We start from the raw sequence: 22,755 nt of genomic DNA, 5'->3' as shown, positions 1-22,755 counted from the left end.
GTAACCACCCATCAGACAGAACTGCCAAGGTCAGGCAGGGGCATTCTGTGTGAAGAGGAAGATGCCTTGGCAGAAGATCACTTCATCATGACCAGGGCATCTGAAGAAGGGGTCGCAGAGTTTATTCATGATTCAATAAGTATGCACCACCTGTCTTGTAGTGAGTTGGCATAAAACATAAGCTCAGTAAGAACACAAGAATGAATGAGTGAATGAGTAAATGAATGGATTGGGACTTACCGTGTGCCACGCACCACTCAGACAGTAGAATATCTCAGCCAGGTAGAAAGGATGGCTCATGTTGGCCCGGCAAAGCCAAAATCCTGGGGCAGATTTTGGTGGCATTATCTGCAACATCTCTGACTATTTCTGTTTCAAGTTAAAGGCTGGTCAGCTTGTATTCTTAGAAACACTTTCTTTACATATGTCAGTAAATCAAATCCTGTATTTAGAGACAGTGCATCTTGTTAAACTAACTTTGCTTGGCTCTACCCTGACCCTGTTTGTGTAACCCCTGTCCCCATACATATAATCAGTTTTGTCTGTAGTTATAATTTGTCCATAATTTGAAAAAGAGAAGCCTAAAAAGTTCTCTCCAGACACTTTCAGCTAGGAACAAACTTTTATGTGAAAATAATAAAAATGTGGGGAGTGAAGGTTTATAGTGGAAATATTTACAGAGCCTCAAACACTGCACAACAGTTGAAACTTTGTTGTAGTGACTTCATTCTTTTTGCTGTCAGTTTGTTTTTCTTCTACCTTTATTCCACATACTTCTGGTATAGTTTTAATAAGGATTTTTCAAAAAGATAAATATGGTTTATATTTTCCCAGCTCAAAATTCCCCTTCAGGCCTCTGAAGCAATAAATAATAGTGCTTTGAATGCTGCACTCACTTTCCTGGGCAAGCCATTCCGGTAGTGGAGGGTTCTCAGAGCGTCAGTGTAACTTCTGCACACTCTGTGAAGCAGCTTTTTCCTCTTGCATTCTGGCCTCCAGATGGAGATGAACACTTGAAATTATTTCTCAGTAGAATTGAAAGAACTTTTTTTTAAATCAAAAGCTCAGCCTTCAGTAAACAACTTTTGTTTTTATTCTTCCAAGAACCAGTGCAGCTTGCACTTCAAGTGCAAATTCTGTGTTAGCTAGCACTGTGCTTCCTGGCAAAGTTGTTCCTGCATTGTCAGTGAGTTGTAGGTTATGTTTTGGATTCATTTGTTATGTCCTATTTGAGACTAATTTAAAAGTATTACCTAGTGAAGTGGAGTATTCTCTGGTTTCCAAATTTAAATTGGGACGCTTTGAGAAAATGTGGTTTATATACAGGCAAACAGTGACTCCATAATAGTCACTGTCATAAGTATTCCAGCTACCCAGGGCCAAGTTTATACAGACCCTGCCTGCATTTTACCAACCATCTGTGGTTTTACAAGAGAGAATGAACAATTGCAATTAGCAGCTTATCCAGAAACTTCCTTTGAAACAATAATTTCTCTTCACTAGATTAATTTCAAAAGATAGTGGCCAATTAGCCAAATGGTCACTTTCATAGACATTTCTCATCCCTGTGCTCTAAATAAACTTGCTCATTAGCAATGAGAACATTTAAAGAAAGAGTTAAAATTAAAAGATGAAGTAAAAAATAGAGCACGTTAGGTAACATCCACCTATGTTGTTATAGATGCCATAAGGAAAATGTGGCCCTCTAATAAGAGAACCAAAATTAATACAGAATAATTTGAAAATAAATGATGTCCTGTTGTTAAGCAAGCACTCAGATTTAAGGTGTCTTAAAACAAATGCTTTTTAAACCTTCAAGAGTATTTAGAGGGGTTCCTCATTTGAAGTAGAAAATTTGTAGAATCTTTTAGAGGTGATAGAAACTTTAAGAAGCTCACAGTCCAGTTTCCTTGTTTTGTTATTGTAACAGTTGGCACTTAAAGCAGAACTATATTTAAGTGACCTTCATCCACATAAGTTTCAAGTGAGTCATATATGCAAAAGTATTTGTAAACTGCATGGACTAACGTTCATATTTTAATAGAGTGTGTGCAAAGTTCAACCTAGGAGAAACCTCATATGTTAAGACAGACCTGTTCCCCCATAGGGCCTTTTATTCAACAGGAAGAAAAACTGTGAGGTTACATCTTTCTCTCAGGTTCAGCCCTTTAAAAGGAGAGAGCTGAAACTAATACCCATGTACTTTCTAAAGTGTTGGCTTCCCCGTGCCTCCGGCAACATGAGTCCTTGCAAAGCAAAGCTACTCCTTTACAGCCTGGTTCATTCAAGATTGAACAAAGGTTTCTGTGCACCTATCACTTGCCAGGATCAGCACACGATCCGGAATATACCAGTGACTTCAGAATTACCCAGTGTGGAGGTATAAATAAATGATACCCAACTCTTACTAATTTGTGATTTTAATGCACCCACAGATTTGGGGACTTCATTTTGATTTTTAATTATTTAGATTTTTTTCAAGAGACATGGTCTCACTCTGTCACCCAGGCAGGAGTGTAGTAGCATAATCATAGCTCGCTGTAGCCTCCAACTCCTGGGCTCAAGGGATCCTCCTGCCTCAGCCTCCTGAGTAGCTAGAACTACAGGGATAAGCAACCACACCTGGCTAATTTTTTATTTTATTTTTTATAGAGACAGGGTTTTGCTATGTTGCTCAGGCTGGTCTCAAACTCCTGGCCTCAAGCAATCCTCCTACCTCAGCCTCCCAAATTGCTGGGATTACAGGCATGAGACACTGCACCCAGCCTAGGAACTTCTTTAAGCCATTTCTCTTCTCCACCCCTACCCCATTTTACAGAAGAAAAAATAAGACCAAGTGTAGCCCTAGAACCACTTTTCCAGAAATCTGGGTACCAGGTTTCTTTTTCACCCATGGGCACAGTTTAGGACCAGTTTTTCAAGGCAGCAAACAGTTTAGGAAGTTTCTAGCTATAACCAGTGACTTTTTTTCTTGCCTTCTCACTCAAAAGGAAGCTGCTGGAAATTTCCTCATGCAACACCCTTCACTGCCATGGAAAATTTGAGACTGTCTGCACTGAGCTATGTCTAGGGAGCCAATTTATCTGTATTTCATTCATTTATTAGATTTATTCTCTTTTTTCTTAAATAAAAGAGGATTCCACTTGTGTACTGAGAAGAGCTTAATTAAGGAAGATAGAGACTAATGAAAGCTTTTATTTCTCTGGCAGTAGCCCCTGAAGCATATGAATATAGGCTGTTCCCTTCACTTTACTTCCTTGACAGAAGGCAGCCAGATCCTTTGGGTCACCAAACCTCTCCATTCTGAAGGCTGCCATTTGTTTTTTGTTTTTTTTTTTTTGTCCTTGATTGCCTTCTCTCTGTTCCCCTCTTTACAGCATGTGCAAGTACCCAAGCTCAGTTTCTGAGCGTTCTCTTTGGAGACCGACACTGATGAATGCTCTGTACCTCCGCCAGCAGGATGCTTCTGTGCTGTGGACATCTGTCATGCTCCTTCCTTCCGAGGCCACAGCACTTTCTCCTGCGCCTCTTTTCAGCTCCCCATGCATGCCGCCATTCGGTCTGTCCCAGGGATCAGGGACTGAAGGTCCCTCTGGAAGCAGTGTCTCTATCTCTGCATTGTATAGCATATTGTTGCCACACACTACCTACCCCCATTTTATTCTTTTCTATATTAGAGATCCTCTTTGGTGCCCTAATCCATATCCCATCACTCAAATCTGATGGGTCTGCCTTTCTCGACCTGCTTTCTGTGTCAAGAATAATAGAAACCTTTGCATTCCTTTTCACAGTGGTACCACTGCAACCTGAAATAGTTTACGTAACTGCTAGGGAGGTCCGATTCTAGAAGAGGACTGAATATCGCCCAAAAAGAATGAAATGCAAATAATGGTTTCTTTCGGTAGATGGAGTTTCTAGAAATGCTTTGGAACATTTCAATTCTAACAGCAAGTCATGCTAGGCTACAAACCACCCCATTATTGGTTTTACCCATAGATATCTCTTTGCTTTATGCAACATAGTCACAATCAGATCTCTTCAACTTGGTCTTAAAATTTCTTCCATATACAACCATGTTTTATGTCAGTAACTAGGCCAGGACTGTCCGCTCCCCACTAAAAGAAGATAGGCAGAATGGTTAATGAAAGCCTACACTCTAGAATTGCACAGCCTAGGCTCAGATAGCAGCTCTGCAAGTAACCTCTCAATAGATATTAGCTACTTATTGTTATTATCATTTTGTATGTTCCAAAAGACATATCTCTCAATAGCAGAGAAGCAGTTCAGGTTTTAACCCTAGTATAACGTATACTCGTATAGTTTTCATGAAAGCTGATACATCCTACACCTGTTAATGCTTCCTTCCAGAAGGATGTATCAAAGGGAGCCACTTAAGTGTGCACCAACATCCTGTACTCCCTCCAGAGTACAAAGAGTGCCATCATTGTTCACTGTTAAACTGTAGACAAACATAGGTTGGAAAGACAACAGCTGCATCCTAAGCTGGAAAAGCATATTTTCCTTCTGTTTTTGAAGTCTTGCTGAAATTGAGCAGCCTTGATAGCAGCGCCAGCTCCACGTCTTGGTGTTCTGAAGGCTTCCCTGGTGCACACTTAAAGTCAGATGACATGTGAGTGAAAACAGCTTAATTCCAAAGACCAGACAAGTTCCTTCCTAACAGGCTTCATTGAAAGCAGTTCCTGAGATAAGAATTACACAGGGGTGTTTTAGAGAGGGGCTTTAACATGGTAAGTTCCTTATATTTCTTAGGAAGAAAATGGCTATTGATTAAATTTATCTTTATTATAAAGACATACTAAATAATATCTACTATGTAATTATTTGTCCTTTTTGTTTTTAAACATTTCATAATCATTTTAATTGAATGAATGATTAAAAGAAAAGATTATTAACCAGAAAAGAGAAAAGAGATGATGGTTGAAGGGTTGTATAGCATATTATAGACAGAGGTTTCCCAGGCTATTTTAGTGTTTATTTAAAACCTGTCCGTTAATGTTTGGTTTATGCCAATTTTCTCTTAATGAAATTTGACATAGCCTTTTGGTGTCCAATCAGGATTTCGTATGTTTTAGAAATACACCCAGAAACAAACATTCCATGAAACTAATTATGTAGAGAAAGCCACAAATAGTCACATGGTTTATATTGTCACACTTTCTTACTTCAGTCTGAAATGAGAATTTTGGGGAATGGAATGAGTGAAATGTAAGCATCAACATGTGGGTTGTGTGCTCTGGAGAAAAGGCTAATCGTGGATACAGCAGAAAGTATATGCCTGATTTTAGGTATAAGAAGAGTACACACCTGCAAGGCAATTTAGAAGAAATTGGGCAAACAGCAAGTACCCACCAACCAGAGAGGGCCAGGTGAGGGGAAAAGACTCTTGTCACAGGAAACCCTACTCCAGTTGAGAAGAAGAGATGTGTCATTGTGTGGCATCACTGTAATTTATTAACAAAACATTCTTTAACATTTATTACTTAAGTCATCACTTTCAACACTACTTCTAAAAAGGTATATTTTATTATAGCTTTTGTCTTCTTTTACTGTCACCAAATTGAAATTCCAGTGGACCAGTGAACACTTCTAACCCTGTAATTCTAGGCATAAAGAGTTTTTCATGTGAGAGTTGTCCTTAGAAAATGCGATTTTAACAGGCCAGTTATATTTTTGATTTTAGGTTAAAGTATTGCCGAGTTTTCCCCATCGTAGAACAATTCTCAGTGTGTTTGCTTGTAATTCATGAGTTGATTTCTATTGTTTCCTTTAAATGGTAATTTTCTTGGGATATTCTTAGCAATTCGGGATAATGAGCAAATCATGTCCCTTGTACCCACCCATCTCAACTTTGCTTTTCCTTTTCTGCAGCTGAAACAAAAAATTATTCATGAAAATTGCATGATTTTAACATAAGTAACCTCAAAGGAGAACAAATGCAACTATCAAATAAGTGATGTTAAGGATTATTAATGCTGAAGCCAAGTATATTCTGTGTCACTGTTACCACTTCTGTGACACATGAGGCAGATGCAGTTTGTAAAGCATGGTGGCATATTTTACCATTTACATCTCACCACTGTAAAAATGAAAAGCTACTCAATGTAAAATTATAGACTTAAGTGTTATGGAAGCATCATATTGAAAAATCACATAAAGCTTTATAATAAAAACTTAGAAAACCACTGAAGGGACAACTAGTTCTCTAAATGTTGAGTAACTGACTTCGTAACCCTTATTATAGATTATCACCAACAGCAACAGGAGCAATCATGGATCAAAAATTTAGGACCACTTTTATTCCTGTAGCAAGAGCTTTAAAATGAATGCCTCTCAGGCTCATTGTCTTCTGTGGTTAAGTCCCACCTTCAGCCATCTTCATTGCTGATGGAGGGAACTGGCTGCCAGTGCCCAAAAGAGAGAGCCCAGGTTTCCTGCAGCTGCTTTGCCTTAACATCCCTCCCCTTTCCCTTCGCACTTCTGCCATTCAGTGTGTACCCCCACCCACCACACACTCACTCCTTCAGGTCCCAGAACCACGCTAGAAACAAACATTCTGGTGATGCGCTCAAACGGGCCCTGGTCTCGGGCAGTTCAGTTCATTCTGCAGTCAGAATAGTGTTGCTGGGCTGACCTGAATTGGAATTCCAGCTTTGCCACATACTGGCAGTGCTGCTGTAACAAAGGCACTTCATCTCCTAAGCCTGTTTCTTGGGCTGGAGTAGGTGCCTCACACCGCTGTGTTGGGGAATGAATGAGATCGTGCATATAAAGAGCAGCATCCAGCACCTGCCTGGCAGGGAGCCATCTAGTTGTACCTATTTATTTGTCCAACACCCTTGTCCTGGGTTCCCCTTATTCCAGCCTAGAAGCCTTGGTTCTCTTATTGCTGACAGAGCTTTAGGGATGGCAAGAGTCCCCATTGGTTTTAACACTGTCTTCCTAGTACAGCCCCAGTCCTCCCTGGTCTGAATCAAGAGGTCAGCCTATCCACCAATCCCCTGGTTCCTGAGCCCACCTGAGCCTCATTGCCACACTGGGGAGCTTTGGAGCCCACGCTGGCCCTGCCAGCCACACGAGGCCGGCTTAGGGCCTGCCCCCTGCCCTATAGGCTCTGACCTTCCTGCCCCCAGGCTCTCCCTGTGCTGAGCCATCACCAGCAGCCACATTGCTGCTGTCTGTTGGATTCCCGACCCATCACCACCTGGACATTTCTGCTGCAGATCTCCACCAGCCATTTGGATGCCCAGGGAGCTGTTCTTGCCATAATAATTGTAAAATTATAAAATATGTTTAAACTTTGCCTCTCATTAATCAATACGGACCATCTTTTTGTTCACTGTTCTTTACTGTTCACATTCAACATATTCCTGTTTCTTAGGAGTTGTTTTGTTCAATGGAAAGAGTAGACCCTTCTGCTCTGGACACTGGCATCTGTCCAGAACATGCAGGAGAGCTCAGTGGGAGCCTTTGGACTTGGCTTTGGATAGCTGGGCTCAGTTTACCATTTCTCTCAGCCCACCGTACCTTGCTCCTCCTGTTCCCACTTCATCCTCAGCTGCTGATGGCTGGTCACACCTAAGGCTGAGCCCATACCTGATCAAACCTCCTTGCAGTACAGGTGCCCCCCGTAGAGTTCGTTCCAACAATCAAACACTTCTTCCTCTGTTTTCTTTCTCTGATTTTTCCCGAGCTTTGATTCTAAAACCGTAACTTTCCTTAGTCATGTTTTTTAGTATCTGTCATGGTTGTCTTCCACTCCTAAAATCTGAACTTGCAAATCTAATCAGAATTTTACATTTCCTACAAGAGGGCCCCATGGGAGTCTCCTTCCCTCCCAAGTGGCAACAAGTGGCTCCTGCTGGAGGACCTGCTATCCCCACCCTCCCTCCCCTCTCCCCTCCTTCAGAGTCACACCCTGTCCTTTGAGACCTATGGCAGGTACCTGACTTCAACAATGCTAGTCCTGCTACTGCGTCGCCAGTCAGACCTAAGCTCTTCCTGCCTTTGACTGCCACAGGCATCCTCATATATCAGTTACCGACCCTGGCCTTCAGACTTTTCTTCTTGTGTATCCCCAAAAGAAGTTTGAAGAAATTATGCACCTGCTCTAAACATTTGAGTTTGATATCGAAAACTTTCATCACATGTTTATGTAAGTGTATTTGTTAATAAGAGATAGACAATATGAAATACTTTCTAAGATAAAATGAGGATTGGTGTAATTAAGATAAATATTTTATGATATGTGGTGTTTTTTAACTGCCTTACAGATTCAAGCATACCAAACCTGAAAGAAAACTCATGAAACTTTCACTTACGGGTTTCATCCAAGAAAATTTGGCTCTCCTCGAAAGCATTCTGGTTCAATTTAAAAGAGTAAATATGGCCAGGTGTGGCAGCTCACACCTGTAATCCCAGCACTTTGGGAAGCTGAGGCGGGCAGATCATTTCAGGTCAGGAGTTGGAGACCAGCCTGGCCAACACAGCAAAACCCCATCTCTACTATAAACACAAAAGCTAGCTGGGCGTGGTAGCGCACGCCTGTAGTCTCAGCTACTCTGGAGGCTGAGCCAGGAGAATCACTTGAACCCAGAAGCCAGAGATTACAGTGACCCATGATCGCGCCACCGCACTCCAGCCTGGGTGACAGAGAGAGACTCTGTCTCATAAAAAATAAATAATAAATAGTAATAAATATTACCAACCTCTACTGCTTCAAGGGTTCTGAGTCCAGAACATCTGAACATAAGCCAAAATGCTAAGTTTTACTCCTCACAGAATTGTTTCAGACAGGGAAGTGAGTTTCTGGAGCCAGTATTCCAGCCCAAACCTGTAGGTTTTTACACCTGGGCAGTGCCCCATGGTCATATTTGAGATAGGTGGTTTTTCAAGTGTATGAAAGACTATTGTGAGGCTGGACACAGTGGCTCATCCCTGCAATCCCAGCACTTTGAGACGATGAGGCAGGCAGATTGCTTGAATCTAGGAGTTACAAACCAGCCCGGGCAACATAGTGAGACCCTATCTCTACCAAAAGTACAAAAATTAGCTGGGCATAGTGCCTGTGGTCCAAGCTACTCAGGAGGCTGAGGTGGGAGGATCGCTTGAATCAAGGAGGTCAAGGCTACAGTGAGCCGTGATCATACCACTGCACTCCAGCCTGGGCGACAGAGCTAGACTCTGTCTCAAAAAAAAGAAAGAAAGAGAGACAGACAGAGACAGACAGAGAGAGAGAAAAGAAGAGAGGAGGAGGAGGAGGGGGAGGGAGAGGAGGAGGAGGAAAAGGAGGAGGAGGAAAAAGAAGGAGAAGGAGGAGGAGGAGAGAAGGAGGAAGAGAGGGGAAGGGAAAGGGAAAGGTAGGGTCACACCTGTAATTTCAGCACTTTGGGAGGCTGAGGCGGGCAGATCATGAGGTCAGGAGATCGAGACATTGGTGAAACCCCATCTCTGCTAAAAATACAAAAATTATACAAAAATTAGCTGGGCGTGGTGGTGCGTGCCTGTAGTCTCAGCTACTCAGAAGGCTGAGCCAGGAGAATTGCTTGAACCCAGGAGATGGAGGTTGCAGTGAGCCAAGATCACGCCACTGCACTCCAGCCTGGCAACAGAGCAATCATCAAAAAAATGTATATAATAATACATTTTAAAAAGGAAGAAAAGAAAAGAGAAAAGAAGTGGAAAGAAAAGAAAGACTATTGCATATGGAGGCTGGAGACTCCTGCCTAGGGAATAAGTTTTGGCAGAGTCCTTATAGATATTAAGTATCTGGAAATTAATACTTGAAAAACTACTCATATATGCCTTAGATCGTCTTTATGTATCTCCAAGGGTATGCATAGCTCAGTTTGAGGAGGTTTTTTTACATTTTTTGAGACAGGTATGTTGCACAGACTGGTCTCAAACTCCTGGGCTCAAGCAATCCTCCCATCTCTGCCTCTGAGTAGCTGGAATTACATCAGTTGAGGTTTAAGTGTCTCAGGATGTTTGCCTTACTGTACTTTACATGAGAGTGTGGGCTATTCTTATCTTATCTCTACCTTAGAAAATTTCAAGCTTCTGGATGGTGGAGACCATGTATGTATTACTCACTTTTACATCTCTACTATACCTCACAGAATGCCTGGCATTTAACACTAGGCTGAGTGCTTAACTGCTGCACGCAGGGGTGGCCACTCATACCCACTGGGGCCGGGACAGTGGTATAAACGAACAAAGCAAGTTAGGCATGAGGCCACGTTAGGAAAATGTGCATGGAAAACACACTGGCAGCACAACTCACTTTAAACATCATGAAGAAACAGGGAGCCTCCACTTGGGTCTTGGAAAAGTGGCCTGAGGAAGTGACATTTGGACTGCTCAGCTGAAACCAGCAAGGAGATGTGCAGGCTTTAAGTGACGCATCAGCAGAGGGGGGTCTTGCGGGAGGACGCTGGGAAGGAGTGTGAGGGAGATAGATGGTCAGGGAGGGGCAGGTGCCCTGACACAGTCCAGGCACAGGCTGTGTGGGACCGCATTTGCCTTATTAAAGAATTTAGGGCTTACTCTGAGAGCAGCGGAAAGCCGTGGGAGGATTTATGCAGGAAAATGACATGTGGGGTTTACAGTCTTCATAGATGAGCCCTGGCTGAGGGGTAGGGAACGGATTCAGGGGAGGCCCCATGTGGGTTTGGGGTGTTGTATTCATCCACTTGGTAAATAGGTGAGTTGTCATGGTGGCTGGGGTTTGGAGGGGGACAGAAATGGAGTGGAGGAAACAGGGTGTGCTGTGCTCTTGAAGTAGTCCTACCGGGTAAGCACAGACGCTTGGGGGCTGGCTGTGCTTGTGAAGCTGAATTTGATTCCGTATCAGTGGGAGGCCCTTGGAGTAGTTAAAGGAGGGAAGTGACCTGAGATCATGTACCCTAGAACTTAAAGTATAATTAAATATATATATATATATGGAAAAAAGTAAAAAAAAATGAAAACCTAGAAAGATACAAGGTTCTATGTCATTACATTAAAATTGTAATGCTTAAAAAAAAAAAAAAACACCTTTAAAGAGGTGGTTTTTCAGTGTGGTTAATATGGGTTCTCTCCTGTTTTCTTCTTGCCGGGATTGTGAGGACTGTGTGGTACACACCTGTCTGGTAGAGCCCTTCTGAGTTGCTTCCGATGTTCAAATGAGGCGGCATGATGTAATGCAGTCAGACTTCTGGTTCAAAACTCAGCCCTATAGCTCACTAGCTGTGTGACCTTAGACAGCTTGTTTGACTTCCCAGTGCCTCAGTCTCCATCAGTAAAATGGGGGTGAGCAATAGGACCTATTTCATAGGATGGTGTTTTCTAAATTTAATGCAATAGTCATGTAAACTACTTCAAACAGGACCTGGGAAATAGTAAGTGTTTAAGGGACATTAGGCATTATTCTGTTTATGACGGAATGCCAATTTGTACTTATATTATCTTTCTTTACTTCAAAAAACTCGAAAATGCCACTGTGAGCTTAAGGGACCTTGACTTCTCAGCAGCTCTAGTTAATGTAGAAAACATAGTGTATAGAAATTCAAATGTGAAAAGCAGGGGTACAAGTCATCAAGGTTTGAAAATGATCATTTTTATAGATGTAGGGGTACAAGTGCAGTGGTGTTACCTGGATATATTGCTTAGTGGTGAAGTGTGGGCTTCTAGGGCACCCATCACCTGAATATTATACATTGTTGAAACGATGATTTTTGATATCTCTCACTTCCCACGAACTAGAGAACTCATCTTATACAATAAGGCCCATCCTTGAATGTCTTTCATTAATGCTTTTCATTGCTTGTTAATGGTTAATGTTTTTTATTGAAAAAAAAAACACTTTCCACCCCCTTTTTTTTCCCTTTGGGGCTTGGTGGTGGCAGGAATGGCCCCCTGCACCTTTCCTTCTCAGTAGAGGTCTCTGTGTGCCTGCCAGCTGGAGGAGACGGAATGTATTACTGGCCTGATATTATAGAAATTTCTAGATGTTACCTTTCAAATTTCCCACAGGGGGACAACTGCTGAGATTAACCGTGTTGCCTATTGTGCAAACATCTGTAAACGCACCACCACAGCAATTGCAGTGGCTCCCCCGCAGCCAGAAACTGCGGAAATCAAATGCCCTGTCTTGCAAACACATCTGTTCACACCTTGAGAGAGGGAGGCTTTTCAGAGCTCCTTGCTCTGAAAAATCTTGGGAGTTTGTTTGTTTGTCCACTCTGTGAGCAATCCACAGTGACCTTGGGAGTCAGAGGTCAAAGGCAAAGGCTTACTGACCTCCCATGCTGTTCCCCCTGTCTTCAGGTCCTTCAAGGGCATGGGTGCTAAGAGGAGCCTCCCTGTGTACCAGGCTCACATCTTTGGACTTGTGATGTTGGCTCATGATGGTCGTGGTCACTCAGACCCCGCCAGGAGCTGCTGAATCCAAATGGAGTAGCTCTTGGTGACAGTAAAGTCCACCCCTCCCCTGGCCTGGAGGGTACGTTCTGATTTTGCCAGGAGACAGGTAGCTGAGTAATACTTGAGATCTTGGGAAATGATTTGAAATATGTGGAAGAGACAAGAAAAACAGGATTGATACATTCTGCATTAAAAACCTTATTTGGGCACCTTCCCTATTTTCTACCCTCAAAAAAAAAAAAAAAAACCCCACAAAAAAACAGGATTTGAATGAACATTTGGAAAAAATGCCTGGAATCATCAGCCACGAATCACCAGTGCCCACCCCTGAGCAATTTTACTGTTGAGCCACCACAGTGACCAGGCCAGGGAGGGAGCCACGCGTGTGGCAGAAGGAACGGCCGCCAAGTGTTGGCTGCACAGCGCCCCACGCCTGCAGGAGAGCGGAGACAGGAGAAAGCGAGGCCAGCTGCACTGCAGGGAGATGTCTCTGCCTGCACTTTTTTTTCTTTCTGGGATCTATTTAGAATAATCTTTGTGTTCAATTTCATTTTTAGATTTTAACACCGAATTCTTTTTGTTCTTCTGGATCCACATATCTAATTTTAGCAATGAAAAGAATTTCACCTAGTTTATTTTTGTATCCTAATCTTTTTTTAGCGTAGGTCAATGGATAAGAAAATCACAAAAACTAAGTGTATATTATCAGCCAAGTGAGCTGCTAGTGCTTATAAACACCCTTTATTTTAAAGACAATGCGAATTTCATTATGTCAACATGTAAAAACCCAGGCCATCTTAACTGATGCCCAGCCGCAGAGGTGAGGTGGCATGGTCATGTTCCTAGATGACATGTTATGAATGGAGTTCCTTCTACATCCGAGCAAAACAGGACTCCATGATTCACAGAGCTTGCAGGCAAGGTTAGACTAGTCAGGAGATTCAGAACAAACAAATCTTTGGTGTTTCACAGTTACAACTCCATAGGAGAGCACCTGATGGTTATACTGGAAGACGAAGCCGATGTCCTTGATGCTATAGATCAGGAGAGATCTGAAAACACACCCAGACCCAACCTCCACCCCAACCCAGTTCAGTCAGAGTCTCTTGGGTTGGGACCTGAGAATTTTTAAAAATCTGCACAGTAATTTTAATAAGCAGCTAGAGTTGAGAACCATTGCCTCCCGCAGAGAACAGTCACTGGGAAGCTAGGATTGTACTGTGGTTACCTAGGGTGATGGACTGAGCTAAGCTGGAAGCAGAGCCTTGGGTGGGGAAACTGAGAGGAGTGATCTCTATAGTGCTTGGGAGCAGTGGTTTAATTCCAGAGCTCCAAGGCTGTGCTGTGAGGACAGTGATAATTATGCTCCTTCTGAAGAAATCCTTGCAGAAGATGTCACCTTTCCATGAATTGAAAAGGAGGAAAGGTGCTGTGTTTTCAAGCTTCTCCAGATAATCTTAGAAATGTAAGTTGAGAAAGGGAATCATAGAAACATCATGTCTTAATTTGACTTAGTACCTAGTATGGGTTTAACATAACACTGCCGTAATAATATGGTTTACACACATGCATACAGACTTACCATCCATTCATTGATTCACTGGGTTCCTGCTGTGTGCCAGGCATTTCCTAGGGCACTAAGAAAACAGCAGCAAACGAAGAAGGCTGAGTTCCCCTCCGGGAGGGGTCTTACACCGAGCAATCCCAGAATGTCGGCTGGCAAGAAGGGGTGAGTGAGGAATATGCTGGAGGCAGAATGGGGCCCCTAGCCTAGAGTGTCTGTGAGAAGACCCCTGTTGGGCCCTGACAAGGGAAGTGGCTTTGCTCTTCCTGCAGGCACAAGCTGTCCATGATGCTGCGACCTCTGATTTCATCCACTAGAGCCATTGTCATCAGAACTATTTCTGGAAGTTTCTGAGTAGGTGGCACAGCCCTGTGTACCTAGTGAAGCCCCCCCCCCCCCCCCGCTTTGATTCAGGGGTCACATTGGGCTGTTTGCGCAAAGAAGGACTCACTGCTTCTTTTTCCCCTCGTGAATAAGTAACAAGCTGTTAAGTACACAATGAATGTACCTCTCTGCAAGCCAGAACTGTAGTGATTGATGGAACCCGATGTTTACTTGTCCCCTCTGTAACCTTAGATTAAAGTCACTGAAATCTTCAGCCTCTACATCAGGAGAATGGCACGCACATGCCAAGAGACGTGGCCAAAATGGCTGGTGGAGCTTTGTGGGAGGCAGAGTGCATGGTCCCTTCCCCAAAGGGATTAGATGCAGAGACATCAGGAGAGCAAGTCAGCTTTTATGGGGAGGGTAACAGTGTAGTCAGAAGCAGCAAGGGAGAAATGATAGGAATTTGTGTTGTGGAGAGAAAGGAAGGAGGCCTGGACAGGGAGGAAGGAGAAGAAACAGTACACAAGAACCGATTGCTAATTGGTCAAGAGGGATGGGGAGTGACTGAAGGGCCCCTTGGGTGTGTCACTATTGTTCAGTGTCCAGGCTGCTGCAAAAGGACAGCTATTAATAAACATCGTTAAATGCATCTTGTTTTCTTTCTATTGCTTTGTTGTTTATAAAATGCCTGAATATACATTAATTCCAAGAATCCTCAAAATAACTTTGAGAGGTGTTACTGTGATCAGTATATAAAGAAAGAAGACATTGAAACTCATAGAGGCTAAGGAACTTGCCCCTAATCACACAGCCGGTTAAAAGGCAGAAGCAAATCTCAAATTCAAATATTTGAGCTCCAGCTCCGGCAATCTGAAATGTCAAGATACCTAGTACAATTGGGTTCTGGTCCTGGATGTGCCTGAACATTTTTATGATTTCACATATATCATGTGACTCTCCAAGCCTTTGAAGTTGCATTTCTCTCATTTTCTTGCCTTTCTACACGTCTTATAAAGATTTCTACGCTTACATTTATACCCTCAAGTATGCGTGGACACAAAGTCGAGTTTGGGTTTTTTTTAAATCTGGATTAAAAGAAATTTTAAATTCCAACTTTCTTTACCTGATTCTCTCTGTAGCACTGGCCTTTTGTAATATATATTTTTCCAGCCATAGGAAAGAGCTTTTTAATGCTCAGATCCCAAGAGCTAAGGAAGTAGATGGCTATTCATGTTCTGCCAGGAATCTTTATGTTCAGTGAGAGGAAGTGCAACTGCTTAAAACTCTTAACTTCTCTCTCTTACTTTAGAAAGTCAAGCAGAAAAAAAAATGGATTAATTTGACAGATAGCACAGAATAAGAAAAATGTTAGAAACAAGAAGAGGCCATTTTTCCTATAGAGGCTCATTTCATTCTATATACCACTTCCCTGAGATATCTGCTAATTGTTAGCAGAAAGAGTAATGTTATCTATTTTTTAAAATTTCACTCTTGAGTACTATGGAGATAAATAGCTAAATGATGGAGAAATAACTTTCTTTCACGGTAGTAGTTTAAGAAGGGTAAAAAGAGCTCAAATGCAGATGTTTGATGACACGAGAAAATTCAGCGACAAATGACAAATTTGATATTTCTATAGGTGCAGTTTTAGAAAGAGTATCTTTTTGCATTGACACTAGAGACCTGTGTCCATCTGTACAAGTGAGGGAACTGCATGTGGGTATTAATAGATGTATTCGTAAGCCCCGGAAATTTTCCAGTTGAAACTTACAACAAAAACAAAAAGTTTCTGTTGTGTTTTGCTGCAGGGCCAATGCAGGAAACCATCTATGACTTCTGGAGGATGGTGTGGCACGAAAACACTGCAAGTATCATCATGGTGACCAATCTTGTGGAAGTGGGAAGGGTGAGTGGACCATCTGCTGCAAATGGCCATTTTGTTCCTTGCTTAGTTGGTAACAGAAAGTAAGGCATGAGGCAAGCTTTTGAACTATTATGTGTACTCCCCAAAACATTAACTACTCCAGCTCCTCCTATTGCTTGCTGCACTTGCTTATAAATTATCAGTAAACATAGCCTGAATTGCTTTCATTTGTTGCGATAGCAACAGACAGGAAAGGCACTCAAGATTTAAAAGCAGTTGTTATCGGGCTATATTGAGAGCACAAAAATACCTCTAAGCATGAATGCTGATTGTTGAGTGTCAAAACTCAATGGGTGCTGCATTAGACATGACTACATTCCCAAACTCAAGAAAATTGGCTCTAAAAACAGTGTGCAGCTCTAGATTCAATCCTTAGATTAGAATTCCAGCATCTTCTCTTGCTTAAATTGGCCTTTCCTGTGTCTCAGTTTCCAAACCTGTGGAATGGAAAGCATCATCTTTCTGAAGGTCTTGTACTACCTTCTCCGTAGTAACTGTTTATGAGCAGTGCTTTTATTTAACCAGGAAACTTTTACATAGTTGTAATCTCAGTAGTAGTATGCTATAGGATTATTTCCAAAGTGAAATTTTAAAATGAGCAAACACACAGCGTGCAGTTGCCTTTTTTACAGTAGGTTGAATTCCGTGGTTGTGCTAACTGAAGAGAAGTTGGCATCATGAGATTTGCCCTCAGCAAAGGCAGCCTAGAGGTTATCCTAGAATTGAAACAGTGAGACAGGAGCCATAAAGGGGTTGTCTCTTAAGATTCTCAGGTTTCAGGAGGCACAAACCAGGAAGAAGAAAGACATCACAATTCTCTCATAATGAGAATATTCAGTAAGTAGGATATATATATATACATACACACAATATAAGTAGGAGATATATATATGTGTGTGTGTGTGTGTGTGTATATATATATATATATATATATATATATCTCTAGCAAAAATGGCACATTAACCTGAAAATCCCCCTACAGACATCTAGAAATTCTAGATAAAAATATAAATATGTATTTTAATATGTTTATATGTATATCACATGCATATGCAAATATATATATTTTAAATGTTTAGCTTAGCCCTTAATAAAGACAGCTACTACAGACCAGAAATAAAGTGAGGACTAGAGATCCTAGGGAGTGTAGCGCTTGCATGCACCCTTAGGAGGCTGGGCAGGGGGTTCTGTGTGAGTGTTGGGGGAGGGTGGGCAGCACCAGTCTTTGTGATCTTGGATCCCGGGTTTTAAAGCCCACTGAGGGCAGGAAATAATGTGGACACGTACAATGCTAAGAATTTAGATGTTGACTGCCACACAGAACCAAAACCCACAAAGAGTAGACCGTCAGAGAAAGGGCAAACTGGGGAAGTGGAGATAGGGAGAGGGAGGAGGGAGAAGGGAGAGGAGCACCAGCCAGCCCAGGGAATTGGCAAGGAAGTTACACCATTTTCACTTAGGTAGGATCTGTGGGGGTAAAGCACTTCGGCCAACTCCAGGGTCAAAGTAAACACCTAATAAAATCAGAAAATAATTAGAACTGTGAATCATAAAGTATCATGATAGTGTTAAAGTTGTCAGATGCAAATAACATGGTACCAGAGAAGGAAATACATGTTTTTAAATGTTGTTATTAGAAAAGAAGAAATACCAACTAAGCATCTAATTCAAGAAGACAGATGAAGAACAGAGCAAAACCAAAGAAAGAAAAAAGGAAATAATAAACATGAATAGAAATTTATTAACTAAACAGCACAGAAGCAATAATAAAGTTCAACAAAATAAAAAGCTGGTTTTGTGAAAAGGTTAATAACATGGACCTCTGGCAACAGATCAGAAATAAATAGAGAAAAACCACATATAGCCAATAGCAGATTTTTTTTGTACTGCAATAGAATAATATGAATAACAATATATTTGATGAATTAGGTAATTTTCTAGAAAAATATGACTTTCCAAAACTGACTCAAAAAGAAACAGAAATTCTGAGTAGATAATAATTATCTTAAACTCGAATTCTGGTTAAAAATTGACGCATGGAAATGTACCAGTGTATTTATAGGTACTAAATATTCAAGGAACAGATAATTCAAATGTTGTAAATGTTAAAAATATATAACATTTTATAAATATATAAAAATACATAAATTATATACATTTTATAAAAATTATTCTAAGAGAACAGAAAAGAAAACTTGTTCCCCCATTTCATTTTAAGAGGTTAGTATAACCTCAATATCAAAACCAGACAAGACTACAGTAAAAGGTAAAATGATAGGTGCCACACATAGATAGAAAGAGATGAATAGACCAGTAGGTCCAAGCAGGCCAGATGTAAGACACCAAAAGCCCAACATATTAAGGAATAGGATAGGAAAATGTATGATAGTAAGATTTACGTAAAATTATCTGTATTACAAAGGATATAATAACTGACCAGACAAGGGGGGAGGTACTATGGGGCTATTATGCAAAGTTTAAACACTTCTAGAGCAATATTTTATGTACTAAAAGTATAGAAACCATTTCTTTCTTTCAATGATGTCTCTGCCGGGAGCCAGCATGGGAGTGCAGGTGAGCTGGCGAGGAGGCTGCTGAGGCAGGGAGGACCACCAGCCCGGCCTAGAAGAGGGTGCTGGGCCTCTCCTTCCACAGACCTTTCTCTGGAAAGAGGAAACTAGCAGTACTGTGTGTCCACCTGGTTGGGCTGCCATAACCAAATGCCACAAGCCGGGAGGCTTACACAACAGACATGTACTATCTTCCTGTTCTGGAGGCTGGAAAGTCCCAATCTGGGTCTGGCAGGATTCCGCTTCTGGTGCGGGCCCTCCTCCTGGCTTTCATGTGGCCACCTTCTTGCGGCAACCTCACGTGTCAGAGAGAGCACACGCTCTGTGGTGTCTCTTCTTACAAGGACACGAATCCTATTGGGTGAGGGCCCCACCTTAATGACCTCATTTAACCATCATTATCTCCTTGGAGGCCTATCTCCAAATACAGTCACACTTGGGGGTTAGGGCTTCACCATTTGAGTTTTGGGGGTACACAAATATTCAGTCCATAACAGCCTGCTTAATGGGGTTCTCGTAAAGATTCAGTGAGTTTCCACATGTCAGGAGGTTAGAGAAGTTCCTGCCCATTCCGAGGACTCAATAATACAGCTATTAGTGTAACCGTAGGTTTCCACCAACAAACCTAAGACTGAAGAAAAAGACCCTTTTTGTTACGCACACCAAATCTACCTACTTTTACTATGAAAACATTAATGACTATTGAAAAAAAAAAGGCCAATTCCACTGGAAAGCAAGTTCCTTGAAGGGAAGAGATGGCCTTGCTCAGCAGCCTCTCCCTCCAGGCCCAGGGCCCTGAGCAAATGCCCAGCAAGGTGAACAAAGAGAGTACCTCGCCATAGTGTCACGGAGCACACCAGAGCCACCTCATGTAGCCTAAACATTTCATCTGCTTTCATGTGCTTGTGTTTCTTCCCCTGAGAGGTATAGTCCCATCTGACTCCTTCATTTACTTCACACATCCTTGCTGACCACCCACATGTGATGGGGAGAAAGAGGTACCTGGAGCCCACTCTCGGGTGCCTTCCTTTCACAATCCCAGCACTCCCAGAAAGTTGTGCACCCATGCACACGTTCAATATTTGCACTGGAGCTCGCTTACAGGAAGAGTCCTCAGTAAATTATTTTGAAAAGTAGATAATTGCTAAATAACAACTATTACTGGATTTTTAAAAATAAAGGTACATGTATTTTTTGCTTAATTGGAATTCCAAAGGGCACCACTGTGTCTGGACTCAGTGGCTTAAAAGGTTAAGCTGATTTTGTATGATACAGCCTTTTACTTTAAGGAAAGATGAGGACAGCATAGTCTTTGGTTGAAAAGTCAAAAGAAAATTGTGCTGTAAAATTACTGCAGCAAAAAATAATAATTACACACTAAAGCCCACTGTGTCTGAGACATGGCACTATTTGCAGGGAGCCAGGTTTCATTCAGAGCGACCTGGGTTTAGAAAAGGAATGAAAATGCTGTGCAGTGGTGGTCGCTGTTCCTTCCATCAGGCACCTGGACCCGTCACATCCAGGGTAGTCACTGGTGATTTTTATGACAGCAACTATTCCTTCTGACAAATAACCATGGAAATTTTGTTTCCAATAAGGTGTGGCTGAAGTGGGTGGTGGTAACTAGGTTTCTGGTTTACCCATAAATCTAAGTCCGTAGATTTAAAGTAACTCAACCATTTTAGGTCTGGTAAGGTTATTAAAAAAAAAAAATTTCTTCCAAATCCTTACCAGGTTTGTGGGGACACGGGTAGGCTCTGAAGAGGCCCCACCTCGTTGCCATCAGCCCCTTGGATGGGCCTGACTTTAGTAATGAAATTATGGCATCTGTCCTTGAAATGTCTGGCATGATTTGGGGGTTTTGACAAGAGGTCATGTTCCCTCATGGGAAAAGCACTCTCCTTGTTCCAGGCTGTTTCCCGTTGTTAATCCTGCACATTTGTTTACAGATAGCTCCTCCATTTTTAGCTTAAAAACAACAACAACAAACCACCCAAGAAATCAAAATGACATGGTTTTTAAGGGCAATAGCTACCTACTTAACATGTGTACCGCACATAGTGCGTCCTTCATGCATTAAGCATGAGCTAGGCGGATGCGTGTTTGTTTACACAGACTTGCTGCCGATTCATTAAGGCAGAGCTGGGGACCTGTTTCCCCCCATTTTGCCCTGAAGCGCTCTGCATTAGGCGGCCCTAATTGCTGGTGTTGGAGCCGCCAGGAGACCTTTCCTGTCGCAGCACCTGGTGCAGAAGACACAGATGCTGCACTTCCCTCCAGCGGGGTCCCCGGTACATCTGCCAGGACCTGTCATTATCTAAGACTTCCTTGTCACCACCATGCCTCCCCTTTTAGCTCACGTGTTCTGGGAAGAGACCCTTGTCGGTTTTCCTGGCACCTGCCACCGGCTGCACACCTGGCATTGAAATGGCGCTGGAACGTGTTGTGATTATTTTCCCTCTTTAATGAACCCACCTGAGGGACATTTAGTTTCTTAATCCAGTCGCCTGTTTCCCAGGCATTCCCATTTACACCGTTTGTGTGGAGATTCAAAAACTCTGTTGTGGTATTGAGCTGTTCCATCTGCCAGAAGTCTTATAACCAAATCTGCAGGACTCCCAAAGGAGACTTTTTGCACCGGTAATTTAAGCTAATTATTTCTAAACATATTTAGTCAGTTTTATGAAGACCTCATTAGAATGTGACTGTTTATTAAAAATCCAAATGAGGTCTCACAGTCATTTAGGAAAATTATTGTTGAGTCACTCTGAATAGTCCTGATAACAGAAGATAAAATGTTTTGGAGCTGAGAGAAGTGGGGACCAGAGCTGTGGACCTCTATCACAGTAGGGGATGGGAAGAAACCACCTACATGGATTCTTGGATATTTTCCACCCAAGGAGCCCGCCCTAAAATTCCTCTCACAGTACTTGTCACTAAAAGAGTCATGAAAGGAAAAGTTTACGATGAGCACTAGACGTCAGAACTAACAACTTTCTAATTCACATACAAGGAAGGTATATTAAGATTCCAGGTGCCCCTCTCACAGCCAAGAAAAAAACATCTTCTTTTCTGCAACATCCACCAGACCCAGGATCAATGAGGAAGCAAGAGAGAGGCAAGGTTGCCCTTTTATAAAAAGTGTGGAAATACTGGTTAATTATAAGAATAAAAATATTAGTAATTGCTTTTACTACAAAATCTCTTGAGTTGTTCCAAGACATCAAACTCATAAGAAAGGGAAGAGGGAAATTGTTTTTATAGACATTGCTGACAGTTTTCCGTCTTGAGCGCTCACTGTTACTTTCATAGGTCCTTTTTCATAAACTGATATTTAAGATTGATCTTTTGTGACCTGTGTAATTACAGTCTTAGCCTTTGAATAATTTATGCTCATTCAGCAAACACTCCTCATCTTGATCTACTGTCATCCTTTCACCTATCATAGGATGAAGCTGACATAAGCCTTACCTCCCTCCTGCATGTTACCCCTGGGCATTTAACTGCTCATTGGCCATCTCTACCTCTGTGTCCCACAACTGGCACAAACCAAGCACCTTAGAAACTAAGCTTGTCCATTCATCTTCAGACTCCTGGTCCCCAGTACCTCTTCTTATCATTCAGGCTTGAAAACAAACTTCATTTTGTACTCAGCCCAATCCAATGTCAAGCCATAAAAACACCGTGTGAACAGCACACCTGCCTCCTGTTTTCAAGGTGCCTCCAGTGCAGCTTGGGAATTCACAGTCTTTCATATCAGTCCCAGTAGCAGCGTCCCCACTGGTCACCCTGGTGTTCACACTGGTCACCCCAGCATCCACAGTGGTCACCTTGTGCTGTTGTGGTCTCAGAGGCCAAAATGGATGCCCCATTATCAACTAAGACAGAAAGGTGAAGGAAACAGAGTTACCTACAGGTTGAAGGTTCAGGGCCTGTCGGGGCAAATCCTC

The 22,755-nt window shown here is 42.1% G+C and overlaps 1 protein-coding gene across 14 annotated transcripts in view; it reads left to right on the top strand.

Annotated features, from left to right (window-relative positions):
• The window catches only part of PTPRM (protein tyrosine phosphatase receptor type M), an 826,360-nt gene that overhangs the window by 747,160 nt on the left and 56,445 nt on the right, over nucleotides 1-22,755 (top strand). For all 14 annotated transcript variants that reach the window (XM_512029.7, XM_009433655.5, XM_009433656.5 and 11 more), the window contains one exon: nucleotides 16,120-16,217. In XM_512029.7, coding sequence (XP_512029.4) covers nucleotides 16,120-16,217 — 98 coding nt within the window. The remainder of the gene's footprint in view (nucleotides 1-16,119; nucleotides 16,218-22,755) is intronic.

Source organism: Pan troglodytes, chromosome 17 (genome assembly GCF_028858775.2).
Source record: "Pan troglodytes isolate AG18354 chromosome 17, NHGRI_mPanTro3-v2.0_pri, whole genome shotgun sequence".
Taxonomy (NCBI): domain Eukaryota; kingdom Metazoa; phylum Chordata; class Mammalia; order Primates; family Hominidae; genus Pan; species Pan troglodytes.
Note: the sequence above shows the minus strand (reverse complement) of the source record. Positions and strands in the feature narration are given on the sequence as shown.